The following is an 18,896-nucleotide window of genomic DNA, read 5'->3' as shown; positions in this document are numbered from 1 at the left end:
TTTTTACGTTTACTAGAAGGAGAAATAACAGACAAAGCCTTCTTTATGGATTCAGAAACAAAATCTCTTATGTTATCAGGAACATTCTGCACCTTAGATGTTGAGGGAACTGCAACAGGCAATGGTACATCACTAAAGGAAATATTATCTGCTTTAACAAGTTTGTCATGACAATTATTACAAACAACAGCTGGAGGAATAGCTACCAAAAGTTTACAGCAGATACACTTAGCTTTGGTAGATCCAGCAGGCAGTGGTTTTCCTGTAGTATCTTCTGGCTCAGATGCAACGTGAGACATCTTGCAATATGTAAGAGAAAAAACAACATATAAAGCAAAATAGATCAAATTCCTTATAAGACAGTTTCAGGAATGGGAAAAAAAATGCCAAACATCAAGCTTCTAGCAACCAGAAGCAAATGAAAAATGAGACTGAAATAATGTGGAGACAAAAGCGACGCCCATATTTTTTGGCGCCAAATAAGACGCCCACATTATTTGGCGCCTAAATGCTTTTGGCGCCAAAAATGACGCCACATCTGGAACGCCGACATTTTTGGCGCAAAATAACGTCAAAAATGACGCAACTTCCGGCGACACGTATGACGCCGGAAACGGAAAAGAATTTTTGCGCCAAAAAAGTCCGCGCCAAGAATGACGCAATAAAATGAAGCATTTTCAGCCCCCGCGAGCCTAACAGCCCACAGGGAAAAAAGTCAAATTTTTGAGGTAAGAAAAAATATGATAATTTAAAGCATAATCCCAAATATGAAACTGACTGTCTGGAAATAAGGAAAGTTGAACATTCTGAGTCAAGGCAAATAAATGTTTGAATACATATATTTAGAACTTTATAAATAAAGTGCCCAACCATAGCTTAGAGTGTCACAGAAAATAAGACTTACTTACCCCAGGACACTCATCTACATGTTTGTAGAAAGCCAAACCAGTACTGAAACGAGAATCAGTAGAGGAAATGGTAAATATAAGAGTATATCGTCGATCTGAAAAGGGAGGTAAGAGATGAATCTCTACGACCGATAACAGAGAACCTTATGAAATAGATCCCGTAGAAGGAGATCACTGCATTCAATAGGCAATACTCTCTTCACATCCCTCTGACATTCACTGCACGCTGAGAGGAAAACCGGGCTCCAACTTGCTGCGGAGCGCATATCAACGTAGAATCTAGCACAAACTTACTTCACCACCTCCCTTGGAGGCAAAGTTTGTAAAAACTGATTTGTGGGTGTGGTGAGGGGTGTATTTATAGGCATTTTAAGGTTTGGGAAACTTTGCCCCTCCTGGTAGGAATGTATATCCCATACGTCACTAGCTCATGGACTCTTGTTAATTACATGAAAGAAAACGTTAACAGCACTCCCAGTTCACAAAACGTTTGCCCACAAAAATTCAAAAACTCAGTGTCAACCATTTTTTAATTAGCCCCTTATGCAAGCTTAGTAATGCCCTTCTATAGCTCTTAGGATTACTGCTTACCCTTACCCTCATGGGGATACTGTCAGCCTTTCTGAAATACACAGTCTCTCCAGAAAAAATGAATGAACATACCTCACTGCTATATAGCATGAAAACGTTCCTCACACTGAAATTTCTTGTACCCCTCAGCCTCTGTGGGAACTGCTCTGGATTTTAGTGACAAATGCTAAGATCATCATCCTCCAGGCAGAAGTCTTCATCCATCTGCTGCCTGAGAGTAAATAGTAAACACCGGTACCATTTAAAACAAAAAACTCTTGCTTGAAGAAATTAAAAACTAATATTTTATCACCTCTTTCACTTTACCCTTCCTAGTACTTAGAGTAGGCAAAGAGAATGACTGGGGGTGGAGCTAAGGGAGGAGCTATATAGACAGCTCTGCTGTGATGCTCTTTGCCACTTCCTGTTAGCAGGAGTAAAATATCCCACAAGTAAAGGATGAATCCGTGGACTCGTCGTACCTTATAGAAGAAAAACAACCAATGTGGTTTATGGTTTAATTTTCTATTGTATTCCAAGTTAGCAGAAATTCAGCCAATTTATTTTTTAAGACGCCCAACTTACAAATACAATATAACAAATGTGAATATGAAAAAAGAGTATTTTAGAAACAGGTCTATCTCTGACTTTTCACAAGCAGTTTGGCACACCTTCATTTAAGCAAATTATACGTAGCTAATTAAGACTCAATCGCAGATTCATTATTAATATTTGTGCTTAATATTTGAAAGCAGTTTTCTCACTTAACCAATTAATCAATTTATAAAATATTTATAACGCATTTGTATAATATTGTCTCAATGTTTTAATGAACATATTTTAAACACCCAAACACCTATTTGCGATCGTAAGTGAATATGATAATAATCAATCATTTTCAAGTATATAAGTTTCACAGGTTAAACGTGTGATTTTTAGCTACATTTTCACTTTGTTTTATCAGACCAGGAAATAATTGTGTTATTAATATATAAAATGAGGATGTTCAAAAACCGTAACAAAACAAACATGCAAAAAGCCAAGATAATGTTATTTGAAAGACGCCATAATCATGACTCACATTTGTTTAATTATAGTTTAAAAACATTGCTCAGTACAGCTGTGTTTAGAGCAAATATCAAGTATGCTATAAAAAGAAACATCAGTGTTTCTTTTAGCGCTCGTTCCAGCTGGGCCCGATACCTGCCCAGTTTACCACCTGCCTATACAACCTGCTTATAGAACTTGCTACTACATCCCCTGCCAATCATACATACTGGTCTGTCATGTGTTCCCTTTTTAATACACTTTGTCCTTGTTTGTTTGTGATCTCATATATATATATATATATATATATATATATATATATATATATATATATATATATAGTCAAAGAAAGTGCACTTTCACCAATTATACAACATCCACCAGGATGCCAGCCAATTAATATAAAATGCAGACAAGGAGGCACTTGCTGGTCCTTTTAAAGTGGTAGCTTTAGTGTGCGTAACTTTTCAGAGATACTCTGAGAAAGGTCCTAGGAAGGGGAGAGTACCCACAAAACGTTACACACATTAAAGCTACCACTTTAAAAGGACCAGCAAATGCCTCCTTGTCTGCATTTTTATATATGTATATTTTTATTTTATCTATTTTTTATTATTATTATTATTATTATTATTATTATTATTTATTTTTTCTTTACTTAAGTCTAAATGTTTTATGTATTGGCTTATTACTAGTTATTTGTCATTGGCCATAGAGTAGATGCCCCCAAAATATTAACAAAGGGATAGGCTTGCAGCTTCAAACTCATCTTTGGATATTTAGCCTATCTAAGAAAAATCCTCATTGTCAACGGATGTGGGGATTTGGAGGTTAGGGTTATCTAATTTGAGCTGAGAGTGAATCTAAATTTCCGAATCAGTTTTAGAAGTATAAATAACTGTGTGTATTTAAGCTTATTGGTGGATGTCACAGAGGTATGTTTTGTTTTAAGATTTCATGACTACAGCAACAGCAATTTTTGGATCTCATCTTTGTTTTTATAGAAACTTTGGGACTCTAACCCAACCATACGGTAAGGGCACACATCGAATACACCATAAATAATTTACCCAATAATGGATAAAATTATATGGACAATTATTTGGTTTCAAGTTTTTCATCAATACCCATTGCTAATAGGTGCATAACAACTAGAACATAGCCATGAAATCTCCATCGACAACCATTGGCAGAATAATGGGTCATACTGAAGAGCTCAGTGACACTGTCATAGGATGCCACCTTTGCTACAAGTCAGTATCTGCCTACTAGATCAACTGTAAGGGCTATTATTGTAAAGTGGAAGCATCTATGAGCAATCACTGGGCTGCCGAGTGCAATAGTTTAGGGAAGGCCATTTCCTGTTCCAGCATGACTATGCCCATACGCACAAAGCAAAGTCTATGAAGACATAGTTTGAAGTTTGCTAGTACACAGCAAAATCTTGCAGAAAGGCTTCTCAGAAAAGTTGCAGCTTCTATAGCCACAAATGGGGAAAGTGTCTTCATATTAAGGGGACAATAAAGTCAAGATTAAATTATATGCATTGGACAGAGGATTAGATTATAAACAATTTTTGCTTAGTCTCTTGGTATCCTTTTTTAAAGAGACAGTAAAGTCAAAATTAAACTTAAACTGATTGGGTAGAGCATAACATTTTAAGCAACTTTCCATTTTACTTTTTTTTTTTTATCAATTTTGCTTAATTCACTTGGTATTCTTCGTTACAGATTAATCCTAGTTGAGCTCAGGAGCATGCATGTGCCTTTAGCCCTCTGGCAGCAGTGCTCCAAATAATGTTTATAATGATGTTATACATAGTTGCACACACTGCCCCCATAGACTTCTTAATATACGTGCATGCTCCTAAGCTCCTATCAGCCTTCATAGGTTTACTCTACTACAAAGGTTACAAGAAAACAAAGCAAATGTGATAATATAACTAAATTGGAAAGTTGTTTAAAGCTGCATGCTTTAACTGAATCATTCAATTTTAATTTTGACTTATTGTAGCTTTAATGCCCATGGTTTTAGAATGAGATGTCCAGCAAGCTCATTTAGGGATGATAGGCAGGTGTCCACATACTTTGGCCATGCAGTGTAAGAACTTACCCCCAGTTCCTCTCCTACTGTTGTCAGTCCTTTGCACCCCTTTAGCATGTAGCATGTACGCTTACAACCCCAGCTGACCTGTAGACAATGTTCATGTGAAGTGATCTACAACATTTAATAACTTTTGGCAGGGCCCTCTACCCAAAGAAAAACTATAAATGTAATATGTTGGCATAATTTCATTAGTTAAAGGAAGTAGCATTGTAACTGGAAATTGTAAACACTTTATATATATTCCCAGTATAAATATTATTCATTATTCAGCATTTGAAAAAAAAAATATATTATTAAGAAAAATATTGTATTTATGATATCTTTAATTTTTTTTGTACTGTTAAGCCATTTTTCAAAATGATTTGACAATTCAAAGTGAGTAAAATTCATTCCGATCCTCTCAATGAGAACTAAGAAAATATTCTGTGGTTCACAAATTCATGGTTTAGATTTTCTATAGTTCACAAAGGTTTAGTTCACAATGAGATTTTGTACTTTTTGCAAAGCTCTCTGAATTGAACTAAAGTGGTTTGATTTGAAACTGTACCTGTCCTTTATTTGGATTACTTTGTACCTTCTTGTTATTTTACAATGTTCTATTAAAATAATAACCTAATCAACAATACAATATGTAAACATAACAAACAAAACAATATGTCTGTTTATTTTACATTTTATTAATAGCTAGTGCTTCACTTACCTGGGCAAATGCAATTACTCCATGAGCATCATCATTAGTCAAAATAGTAACTGAAACAAAGCTGTTGACACCAATCTCAGCCCCACCTTTTGGATTTTTTAGTTTTATTCGGAAAGATTCATCTTCTTCTGGAATTAAATCATCAAGTATATTGACAGCAAAAATACCTTCACTTTGGCCCGGCTCAAATTTCAGCTCACCTGAACTAGCAGAAGGGCAGACACAGCACAACTTTAATATAGAAATAGGAAATAAATATCTTGAACTCAAAGTTTAGAAATGAAAATTAGCTACATATTTGTTTAAATAAACAAAAATTGTATTATAACAGTCAAAGAACATACAAAGATAATTAATAGACCATGTGTCACAGAGAAAAGGTCAAGCATTTTCTTTAAATTAGTATGTATTTAAATTTGCAAATTCAGTTGAAAACCCTACATTAATAAGACATACTTATATTATTAAAAATAAGCATCAGCTCATTTTAGAAAAATAAATTTTGCAATTCTCTTGTTGAAGAAAAATAGTTGTTAAATGTTACGCAAACAAGTCAGTCAAGTGCTTTTATTTGCCTATCAGGGTCCAAAAATATGTTTCAAGTAACTTACTGTCTCTTAAAGGGACAGTCTACACCAAAAATGTTCTTATTTAAAAAGATAGATAATCCCTTTATTACCCATTCCCCGTTTTTGCATAACCAATACAGTTATATTAATATACTTTTTACCTCTGTGATTACCTTGTATCTAAGCCTCTGCAGACAGCCTCCTTATCTAAGTGCTTTTGACAGACATGCAGTGTAGTCAATCAGTGAAGACTCCTAAATAACTTCACGGGAGTGAGCACAATGTTATCTATATGACACACATGAACTAACACTGTCTAACTGTGAAAAACTTGCTCTGAGCTAAGATGCGTTTTTCAACGGTTTAGAAATCAGTTTGAGCCTAGCTTGCTTTAGCTTTTCAAAAATACCACTAAGGGAACAAAGCAACTTTGATGATAAAAGTAAATTGGAAAGTTTTTTAAAATTGCTTACCCTATCTGAATCATGAAAGTTTAGTTTTGACTTTACTGTCCCTTTAATCATGTTGTAAAACATTACATTGTAAAAAATTGAAATCCTATAATACTATTGTCTAATGGACATTGTAAATATTGCACTTCCAAACCAAAAAACCATTTAAAATTATATATAAATATATATATATGTGTGTGTGTGTGTAAAATATGCAAAGGAGGCTGAATTTAGAATGAACAGTCTTTCATCTGGGTTGTGTAAATATAATTTATACATCTCATCTTGTTATAAAATTAGAGCCACTCAAAATCTCTTGTAGCCCTTTAGGGTCTAAAGTCATGAGCTTATATATCCCAAAATCCCTTAACCAAAAAAAACACATTAAGAACATTATGGTAAATAATATAATTATTATCATTTTGCTAAATGCAGTACTTTTAGGTTGGGTAATGTAAATGTAATGGAGCTTAGAGTTTGTTTCAAATTTCTGTTTTTGGGGTATATTTAGCCAATGGGACTCTAATGAATTTGAATTAACTTTCTGCATGCACTTATATATTTTGACTTATACACAAAGCCAAGTGATATTATGAAAGGGAAGGGACCAAATGCATTTTACATCTATTTTACTATTTTTGCGACTAACTAATGTGCTTATTGCTGTGGCTGCCATTATAAACAATAAGGATTTATTCCCCAGAAATAAATGTTATAAATAATGTAGTTGGCTACTTATATTAAGTTAATCTAAAATGCCAATATGAATGTTATTTTTTTTTTTTTAAATGATCTGATTCAATATGAAATGGCTGTCAGAAGCTGCATTTTTTAATAAACATAAATAAATTAAACAACATATTTGTCATAAATGTCAGTATATTAAAGGGACACAGTGTTTCTAATTGTTCTGTTTTTTATTATTAGAATATATAGTATTACAATGAGTACAGTCAGGGGTCTAGTCAAGCTGGAACGCAAGGAAACGGAGTTCCTTCACTATTTTTGCTGGAGGAACTAAGTTCCCTCTGGACAGAGAACAGAAGCACTTCAGAAAACACTGCTGCTGAAGGTGGGAGGAGCTGAAGCACAGTCTGATTAGAGGGATAGTGAGATCCTCTAGTAATGGGCAGTAACACCTTCTACAATACACTAAATGTAAGACTGTCAGCGGTCCTGCTGTGTTATCACCCCTGTTAAGAATATTATCTTTGGTGCTTACATTTATGTGTGGCATGCTCTGGCGTTATTTAGCTCCCTTCAGCAGAAATAGGACTATTGCACCTTAAATAAGTGAGACTCTGTGACAGAGGAGGTTTCTCAGGCCCAAAGGCAACCATTCAATGTGTATCGATTATATACATATAAATACAGTGTGGGTGTAAGAGTGTGTATATATATATATATATATATATATACACTGTGGGGCAAAATAGTATTTAGTCAGCCACCAATTGTGCAAGTTCTCCCACTTAAGAAGATGAGAGAGGCCTGTAATTTTCATCATAGGTATACCTCAACTATGAGAGACAAAATGTGGAAACAAATCCAGACAATCACATTGTCTAATTTGGAAAGAATTTATTTGCAAATTATGGTGGAAAATAAGTATTTGGTCAATATCAAAAGTTCATCTCAATACTTTGTTATATATCCTTTGTTGGCAATGACAGAGGTCAAACGTTTTCTGTAAGTCTTCACAAGGTTGTCACACACTGTTGCTGGTATGTTGGCCCATTCCTGCATGCAGATCTCCTCCAGAGCAGTGATGTTTTGGGGCTGTTGCTGGGCAACACAGACTTTCAACTCCCTCCAAAGGTTTTCTATGGGGTTGAGATATGGAAACTGGCTAGGCCACTCCAGGACCTTGAAATGCTTCTTACAAAGCCACTCCTTCTTTGCCCGGGCGGTGTGTTTGGGATCATTGTCATGCTGAAAGACCCAGCCACGTTTCATCTTCAATGCCCTTGCTGATGGAAGGAGGTTTGCACTCAAAATCTCACGATACATGGCCCCATTCATTCTTTCATGTACATGGATCAGTCGTCCTGTTCCCTTTGCAAAGAAACAGCCACAAAGCATGATGTTGCCACCCCCATGCTTCACAGTAGGTATGGTGTTCTTTGGTTGCAACTCAGCATTCTCTCTCCTCCAAACACGACGAGTTGTGTTTCTACCAAACAGTTCTACTTTGGTTTCATCTGACCATATGACATTCTCCCAATCCACTTCTGGATCATCCAAATGCTCTCTAGCATACTTCAGATGGGGCCGGGCATGTACTGGCTTAAGCAGGGGGACACGTCTGGCACTGCAGGATCTGAGTCCCTGGCGGCGAAGTGTGTTACTGATGGTAGCCTTTGTTATGTTGGTCCAAGCTCTCTGCAGGTCATTCACTAGGTCCCCCCGTGGGGTTCTGGGATGTTTGCTCACCGTTCTTGTGATCATTTTGACCCCACGGGGTTAGATCTTGCCTGGAGCCCCAGATCGAGGGAGATTATCAGTGGTCTTGTATGTCTTCCATTTTCTAATTATTGCTCCCACAGTTGATTTCTTCACACCAAGCTGCTTGCCTTTTGCAGATTCAGTCTTCCCAGCCTGGTGCAGGTGTACAATTTTGTTTCTGGTGTCCTTCGACAGCTCTTTGGTCTTCACCATAGTGGAGTTTGGAGTGGGACTGTTTGAGGTTGTGGACAGGTGTCTTTTATACTGATAACAAGTTCAAACAGGTGCCATTAATACAGGTAATGAGTGGAGGACAGAGGAGCCTTTTAAAGAAGAAGATACAGGTCTGTGAGAGCCAGAAATCTTGCTTGTTTGTAGGTGACCAAATACTTATTTTCCACCATAATATGCAAATAAATTCTTCCCAAATCAGACAATGTGATTGTCTGGATTTGTTTCCACATTTTGTCTCTCATAGTTGAGGTATACATAAGATGAAAATTACAGGCCTCTCTCATCTTCTTAAGTGGGAGAACTTGCACAATTGGAGGCTGACTAAATACTTTTTTGCCCCACTGTGTATATATATATATATATATATATATATATATATATATATATATATATATATATATATATATATAAAACAATATTAATTGTAAGGGAGGATGGACGTCTTGGTGAGTTCCCAAACTTTTATTTGTAGGACTTGACCACTGAGTACAGTGCTCAATAGCTGAAATCATTCACAGAAATATAGAACGCTGCAGCAACAGTAAAGCAAAGCTATGTATTCATGGGCATTTATGGGCATGAAATAAGCTATAATAAATAGTTTTACAACAATATCACAATAACAAGGTTTGCATTTACCTGGGTATAAAGTCAGACTGATTGGAGACAGAAGTCAGCTCAAAGATCTGTGAGTTGAAATCTCCCACCTGAGCAATAACAGTTTTGGTCAAATTGAGTGATTTTACTGTTGTAGATATCAACTGTTTAGAGGCAGAGGCCAAGAGAACAGGTGCAAACCGATTCATTTCAGAATTTAAAGAGTACAGTGTGGATATATTCTCTCCAGCATGTAAAATGTGAACTAAACGAAAAAAAAATAAGATTTAGTTACATTTTTGTTCAAACTACGTGTAAATTTCACTCAAGCTTATCATGGGCATCAACATATGAAGTTTCAAATTCAGCTCTGTACACCTTGAGGTGCTGGCTTGTTCATTCATAAGGCCTCCACTTCCAAACCTCACCACCATCTCAGAATTGGGGAAGTTAAAGGGACAGGAAAACCCAAATTTTATTTGGTGATTCAGATAGAACATACAGTTTTAATCAACTTTCCAATTTACTTCTATTATCAAATTTGCTTTATTCTCTTGTTATCCTTTACTGAAGGAACATTGGCAGCTAGATGAACACATCTAGTTAGCTAATTACTAGCTCCCACGATTGTAGGATATGTACATATTCTTTTTCAACAAGGGATACCAAGAGAACAAAGCACATTTAAAAATAGAAGTGAATTTAAAAGTGTCTTAAAATGACATGCTCTATCTGAATCATACTAGTTTAATTTTGACTTTCTTATCCCTTTAAATCACCCCCAAGCTGAACCCAGGGTGATTGACTTAGGACGTATGGCCTGGGGGCAATTTATCGGTGCTGTTGCTCGCTGATGCAGTCTCAGATATAAACCTTACCTTGATGTATTCGGCACTTCCACCTGTCTAACAGTTCAGCTACTGATCTCCAGTCTTTTTCCTGCTTTAGTGAACTTTATTGAAGTTACAAAATGTTCCTGACCTCCCATTTGCATCTCAGCAGTATTCAGTCCAAAGCACAAATATACAGCAGTCTAATTTCTTACAAGGTAGTTTGTTGCTGAATTTGGCTTTCCTATATTTAATTATGCAATAATTGACCTAAGTAGATGTTTCCACAACATACACCCTCCCACAGAGGCATTTATTTTAATGTACAGTAAAATCAGTTTTGAATAGTAACTATAAATCCTATATATATATGACAGGTACAAGGGTGAAGGACACAAGAGCTCTTAATTAAATTGTGGCATTGTAAGCATTTCCTAGGTAAGGCAAAGAAAATTTAAAAAGTCATGAAAATTTCCTTTGCCTGGAAAGCACACAATGCCAAAGTTTAATTAAGTACCGGTCATTAATACAGATGGCATAATTAAAAATAAATATAATATTATAAATAAATTAATGGCATGGCTTTTTTTGTAATAGGTATATATAACCAAGGAAATTTATTTAATAAAGATAGTTGAGGATTTGTTTGGATGAAATATAAACTTTCCTATTGTTTGGTAATTTTTTTTAAAGTAAAATATTTTTGAAGTTAACAGTTAATATAACCAAAACCCTCTGTCTATATATTAATGTAATACATTTTTCCTAGTCTGTTCTTTACCCACTAGGGGGTACTATTTTAAAACACTTATTTAGAGTTTGTCATCAGCATATTGGTTACTATGGGGTAATGCGAAGGAGCTTATAAGCTTTAAATACTTGTGCTTAGTTAAATTTTGTATTGTTATTATTATTGTTATTTATTTGTATAGCGCTGTAAAATTCCGTAGCATGTAAACGACATGATTAAGTTCTGCTGACCAAAACATTGTTAATAAATTTATAGTGAATGAGAATAGGAGTGCTGGAGTCTTCTCGTGAGTGTGCAACACAAAGTAACAAGGCCAGGCTTAAAGGGATAGTAAACCCCAAAATGTTCTTTTATGATTCAGATAGAACATACAATTTGAAACAACTTTCCAATTTAATTCTATTATCTAATTTTCTTCATTCTCTTGTTATCCATTGCTGAAGGGACAGCATTGCACTACTGACAGGTAGCTGAAAATATCTATTTAGCCAATCACAAGAGACAAATGTGTGCAGGCACCAATTAGCAGCAGCTAATACTTAGAGAATGAAGCACATTTGAAAATAGAAGTGAATTTAAAAGTGTCTTAAAATGACATGCTCTATCTGATTCATGCAAGTTTAATTTTGACTTTCCTATCCCTTTAAGGCTGCATTTAGTAAAGATTGTTTAAAAGTAAGTGAATAACTGAGTTTCTCTCCTGACTTGCGAAGATGCAAGTTAGGCACAAATAAGATCTAAAGAGGAAAATCTAACAAGAATCAGCATTTAGGCAGGGAATCACATTTTGAATCACTGAGTCTGAGACAAGTAAGTGCCACCGTGTACTGAAATGATCAAACTGGAAGCATGCAATGCATATAATATGGCACTGTCTACTTACATCAAAATAATAACATTTTTACTTTTCCGTCATGAAGCATATTAAAACAGAATCTTACCAACCAACAGGAACATGAGAAAAAAATGCACTAAAATTAAGGATATACAAAGAATATATCTCACATCTAAATTCTTTTTGCTCACCTAAGCCGGATGGTGGCGTAAAAGAGTGGATCATGTTACCATTTCCGATAGGAATGGACTGAAACATTCGGAAGAAGGTCCGCCCAGACTCCCACAGGAAAATTGTAATAGAAGAGTATATCACTGCAAAGAAAATAGTTGTATAGCAATAGAGAAACATAGGAACATAGATTTTGACAGCAGATAAGAACAATAGGCCCAAAAAGTCTGAACGAAATTTCCTTAAAGTGTAAACTTTTCTAGTTTGTAGGATAGCATACCCAGGCATTATTGAAGCCCCCTACATTGTTTGCCATTATCAGGGCCGGATTGGCCTGATGGGATACCGGGAAAAGTTTAATTTTGACTTTACTGCCAAAGCTCCCCTTCAAATCTAAGTGCACAGAATCGACCCATACTACGTTTCAAGAAGCTCAATAAATAGAAGATTGTTTGCAGTGGAGTAGATCTGTACAAGGACCTAAGTGTGGGGAGGGAGGGGCAAGGATTAAAAAGGAAAAATATTGTTGTAGTTTAAGTTAAATAAAACTTTCAATTGTTATTATTAATGTAATTACTATTTTTCTCCTTCCAATAAAGTACAGGTGAAAAGTTGATCAAATATGAATGATTAACCAATTAAATTACTATCAAAATGAAAACCATGATTTAAATCGGACGTACTGACTAATTATTTAAATTGTGATTTAAATCAATTTGATTTAAATCAAATCCACCCTGCTTCAGGGATTTCCCAAGTTGGTGTGTTATAACCTTTGTAATCTCAACCAAAGATATTAAAAGGAATATTTCAGTAGCGACTCTCACAGTAACAGTATAATCAACTGAGCAGATACTCTTTTAATGTTTATTCATTACAATATACTACACTATTCTTCTTCTTTATTTATCTTTATTATCCACTGTCCTAGCTCATAAATTTCATTCAGATTCATAGGCCAGCGGTCGTTTTTGGCTTTACTGGAACAGCAGCCTTAAAATAGACTTTTGTGAAAGAATGTCATGCTTATTTTTATTTGTATGCAGCTTTGGAACAAATATACGGCTAGATTACGAGTTGTGCGTTAGGTTTAAAAAGCAGCGTTAAGAGGTCCTAACGCTGCTTTTTAACGCCCGCTGGTATTACAAGTCTTGCAGGTACAGGTGTACCGCTCACTTTTTTGCCCAGACTCGGAAATACCACAAATCCACTTACGTCAATTGCGTATCCTATATTTTCAATGGGACTTGCATAGCGCCGGTATTACGAGTCTGCCAAAAAGTGAGCGGTAGACCCTCTCCTGTCAAGACTGGTACCGCATTTAAAAGTCAGTAGTTAAGAGTTTTACACTACAACGCCGTAGCATAAAACTCTTAACTAAAGTGCTAAAAAGTACACTAACACCCATAAACTACCTATTAACCCCTAAACTGAGGCCCTCCCACATCGCAAACACTAAAATACATTTTTTAACCCCTAATCTGCCGAACCGGACATCGCCGCCACTATAATAAATATATTAACCCCTAAACTGCCGCACTCCCGCATCGCAAACACTAGTTAAATATTATTAACCCCTAATCTTCCACCCCCAACATTGCCGCCACTATAATAAAGTTATTAACCCCTAAACCTGTCTAACCCTAACCCTAACCCCACCTAACAAATATAATTTAAATAAATCTAAATAAAATTACTACAATTAACTAAATAATTCCTATTTAAAACTAAATACTTACCTATAAAATAAACCCTAAGCTGGCTACAATATAACTAATAGTTACATTGTAGCTAGCTTAGGGTTTATTTTTATTTTACAGGCAACTTTGTATTTATTTTAACTAGGTACAATAGTTATTAAATAGTTATTAACTATTTAATAACTACCTAGTTAAAATAAAGACAAATTTACCTGTAAAATAAAACCTAACCTAAGTTACAATTACACCTAACACTACACTACAATTAAATTAATTACCTAAATTAAATACAATTAATTACAATTAAATAAAATTATCTAAAGTACAAAACCCCCCCACTAAATTACAGAAAATAATAAAGAAATTACAAGATTTTTAAACTAATTACACCTAATCTAATCCCCCTAACAAAATAAAAGAAGCCCCCCCAAAATAAAAAAAAAATACCCTACACTAAATTACAAATAGCCCTTAAAAGGGCCTTTTGCGGGGCATTGCCCCAAAGTAATCAGCTCTTTTACCTGAAAAGAAATTACAATCCCCCTCAACATTAAAATTCACCACCCACACAACCAACCCTACTCTAAAACCCACCCAATCCCCCCTTAAAAAACCTAACACTAACCCCCTGAAGATCACCTTACTGGGAGATGTCTTCACCCAACCGGGCCGCAGTCCTCAACGAAGCCGGGAGAAGTATTCATTCAAGCCGGGCGAAGTAGTCCTCCAGACGGGCAGAAGTCTTCATCCAGACGGCATCTTCTATCTTCATCCATCCAGTGCGGAGCGGGTCCATCTTCAAGACATCCGATGCGGAGCATCCTCTTTTTCCGACGGCTAAACATAGAATGAAGGTTCCTTTAAATGACATCATCCAAGATGGTGTCCCTTCAATTCTGATTGGCTGATAGAATTCTATCAGCCAATCGGAATTTAGGTAGGTAATAGAAAAAATCCTATTGACTGATGCAATCAGCCAATAGGATTGAGCTGGCATTCTATTGGCTTTCCCAATCAGCCAATAGAATGCCAGTTCAATCCTATTGGCTGATTGCATCAGCCAATAGGATTTTTCTACCTTAATTCCGATTGGCTGATATAATTCTATTGGATGACGTAATTTAAAGGAACCTTCATTCTGTGTTTAGCCTTCGGAAGAAGAGGATGCTCCGCATCGGATGTCTTGAAGATGGACCCGCTCCGTGCCGGATGGATGAAGATAGAAGATGCCGTCTGGATGAAGACTTCTTCCCGTCTGGAGGACCACTTCGCCCGGCTTGGATTAAGACTTCTCCCGGCTTCGTTGAGGACTTCAGCCCGGTTGGGTGAAGACGTCTCCCGGTAAGGTGATCTTCAGGGGGTTAGTGTTAGATTTTTTTAAGGGGGGATTGGGTGGGTTTTAGAGTAGGGTTGGTTGTGTGGGTGGTGGGTTTTAATGTTGGGGGGGATTGTAATTTTTTTTCAGGTAAAAGAGCTGATTACTTTGGGGCAATGCCCCGCAAAAGGCCCTTTTACAGGCTATTTGTAATTTAGTGTAGGGTAGGGCTTTTTTTATTTTGGGGGGGCTTCTTTTATTTTGTTAGGGGGATTAGATTAGGTGTAATTAGTTTAAAAATCTTGTAATTTCTTTATTATTTTCTGTAATTTAGTGTTTGTTTTGTGTACTTTAGATAATTTTATTTAATTGTAATTAATTGTATTTAATTTAGGAAATTAATTTAATTGTACAGTAGTGTAGTGTTAGGTGTAATTGTAACTTAGGTTAGGTTTTATTTTACAGGTAAATTTGTCTTTATTTTAGCTAGGTAGTTATTAAATAGTTAATAACTATTTAATAACTATTGTACCTAGTTAAAATAAATACAAAGTTGCCAAAAAATAAACCCTAAGCTAGCTACAATGTAACTATTAGTTATATTGTAGCTAGCTTAGGTTTTATTTTATAGGTAAGTATTTAGTTTTAAATAGGAATTATTTAGTTAATTGTAGTAATTTTATTTAGATTTATTTAAATTATATTTAAGTTGGGGGGTTAGGGTTAGACTTAGGTTTAGGGGTTAATAACTTTATTATAGCGGTGGCGACATTGGGGGCGGCAGATTAGGGGTTAATAAATGTAGTTAGGTTGCAGTGACATTGGGGGCAGCAGATTAGGGGTTAATAAATATAATGTAGCTGTCAGCGATGTTGGGGGCAGCAGATTAGGGGTTCATAAGTATAATGCAGGTGGCGGCGGTGTCTGGAGTGGCAGATTAGGGGTTAATAATATAATGTAGGTGTCAGCGATGTCAGGGGCGGCAGATTAGGGGTTAATAAGTATAAGATTTGGGGTGTTTAGACTCGGGGTTCATGTTAGGGTATTAGGTGTAGACATAACTTTTATTTCCCCATAGGAATCAATGGGGCTGCGTTAGGAGCTTTATGCTGCTTTTTTGCAGGTGTTAGTTTTTTTTTCAGCCGGCTCTCCCCCATTGATTCCTATGGGGAAATCGTGCACGAGCACGTTTTACCAGCTCACCGCTAACGTAAGCAGCGCTGGTATTGAGGTGAGATGTGGAGCTAAATTTTGTTCTACGCTCACTTTTTTTGCGGTTAACGCCGGGTTTGTAAAAACCCGTAATACCAGTGCTGTCTGTAAGTGAGCGGTGAGCATAAACTGCTCGTTAGCACCGCACCCTTCATAACGCAAAACTCGTAATTTAGGCCACATTTTCTTAAAAATTTATGGACATAGAGTATATATATATATATATATATATATATATATATATATACACAGTATATATATAAAAACAAGTTATGGACAGCACTCTCAAACCAGAGGAACACATCCTAAGCCACTTGCAAAACAGTAGGTAGCTGTATTTGCAATCATTGGCTCAGGCAAGTACACCCAGACCAGCCTAGGAATAAAGCCCTATAGTGGGAATAACAAAAAATTAACAGATTGTACACAAATTAGTCAGCCCTTGGATACACACAGCTAGGCTAAAAGCATAAATGTTAAGCATTTGTTAAAGCATTTGGTCAATGGTTACAAGCCCTGCAACCTTCATGACCTCCTCGTATCTGGCTATAAATATATATTAATGAACTATGAAGAAAAGTGAAATGTATTAAATACTTTTCTCCAAATCAATTACGAAATGTACCTTTTGCGCAAAGCTGTATATTAGCAAGAAAATGTTCTTATATTACCTTCTGAAAACATGATGTAGACATCTGCTCCAGAAATCGAGGATTCCACTTGTGTTGCTCCTTTGATTGGAATGTCTTGTGGGTTTCCAAACTGATTACCGGCCCATGTGTAAACCAAAGCGTTTTCTGCAGAGCTTTTAAATGACACAGCCATGTAGGCAATTTCTCCTCTTGTAAAAACTGTCAATCCTGAAATTCCACTGATTGGGAGCTTTTGATGTGGTATAAAAATACAATTTTTCAACACAAATATCTAAAAAGTATGAAAAAAATAGTTGTGATTAATTACTGTAAATGTTATTTATTGAATATATATTTGTATTTATGCATAATTATTTAATTGCACATATCACCATTTTAATGGCACAATGGACAATGTGGTAAAACTATCCTGAAAAAATCGTGGGGGAAAAAAAACAATATAGGGCCCAATTATCAAAAACTCTCCAACTTGGAGTGAAATCATCTTGCAAACCTCACAGGAGAAAAACTCAGTGAATTAAAAATTCAACAGTAATTATATGATTTAACTTATTAAACTTTCTTAAATTAAAGTTTGAAATATAGTTTATTATGGGCTAGATTACAAGTGGATCGCTAAATATCGCTTGCAAACGATATTATCGCTCCAGTGAGTAATACCAGCGCACACTAATGTGCGCGGTATTACAAGTTAAGTGTAATACGAACACAAGCTCCCATTTACATTGCTCAGAAGCATTGTGCTCATGAGACCGCGCTTCCATAGGCTCCAATGGAAGCATTGTTCAGATGCCGTCAGAGACGGCATCAGAACCTAAGTGAAGCGGGTAAGTAGCGCAGCGATGGCAGCAAATATAAATATATATGTATATGACTATATACATATATATTTATGTATTAATATGTGTATATACAAAGTTCCTATAGACGGCAATGTAAAGGCACTTTTCAGTGCCTTTTATTTTCTAACACCCAACTCCTGACAACTTTAGCCCCAAAATACTGCCTAGTGCAGTTATTTTATTAAAAAATAAAAATGGTACAATTTGTTTTAATAAAATACACTACGCTGTATTTTGGGGGCATTTGGGGCATATTTATAAAATTAATCATATTTATAAAATTAACTTGCGGTAGGAATAACCAGCCACTTGTAATGGCTGGTTATTTAGTGCCCGTTTGCATGTGAGAGATAAATTAGTGCTCCACTTGTAATCTAGCCCTGTATATGATGTTTTGATATGTTATTTTTCTTTTTTGTATGTTTACTGTCCTTTTAATATTACAGTGTTGGTTATGCAAAACTGAGGAATGGGTAATAAAGGAATTATCTATCTTTTTAAACCATAACAATTTTCAAGTAGGATAAAGTAAACCAGAATACAAAGCATTATACATTAAAGTGAAGGTAAAGTTAACTTGTCAACAATCCAGAATTCAAATATTTTTTAAAATTGAATAGGACTTTAAGTCATCATTTTTTAGGTTTTTACTTACATATCCCGTAATCTAACTTTTTATTTTCATTTTTCATTGTTCAAAATTCGTCCCGTTTTTTTTCTTTTTTTCTTTCTTTTTGATTGACGTTTATTCATCCAGTTGAAATTCTGGCCGTTAGGCGGCCGTGACCCTACGTCATCCCTCTCCTAGATGCACTGCGCATGCGCTACATTCTTTTTGCTAATAGTCGCGTCTCTCACATAACATAGTAATGAATGAATAAAGCTCTTCATTCAATATTATGTTTTCCCCGCGATTAACGCATGCGCATTGGGGATGTAAGATCAGAATTGCGCATTTG

The 18,896-nt window shown here is 35.7% G+C and overlaps 1 protein-coding gene across 1 annotated transcript in view; it reads right to left on the bottom strand.

Moving 5' to 3' along the window:
• Window positions 1-18,896, bottom strand: part of ADGRV1 (adhesion G protein-coupled receptor V1) — a 1,190,013-nt gene that overhangs the window by 686,354 nt on the left and 484,763 nt on the right. Inside the window, 4 exon segments of the mRNA XM_053699719.1 lie at window positions 5,332-5,536; window positions 9,671-9,893; window positions 12,236-12,358; window positions 17,114-17,366. Coding sequence (XP_053555694.1) covers window positions 5,332-5,536; window positions 9,671-9,893; window positions 12,236-12,358; window positions 17,114-17,366 — 804 coding nt within the window.

The sequence above is a fragment of the Bombina bombina genome, chromosome 2 (genome assembly GCF_027579735.1).
Source record: "Bombina bombina isolate aBomBom1 chromosome 2, aBomBom1.pri, whole genome shotgun sequence".
Classification (NCBI taxonomy): Eukaryota; Metazoa; Chordata; class Amphibia; order Anura; family Bombinatoridae; genus Bombina; species Bombina bombina.
Note: the sequence above shows the minus strand (reverse complement) of the source record. Positions and strands in the feature narration are given on the sequence as shown.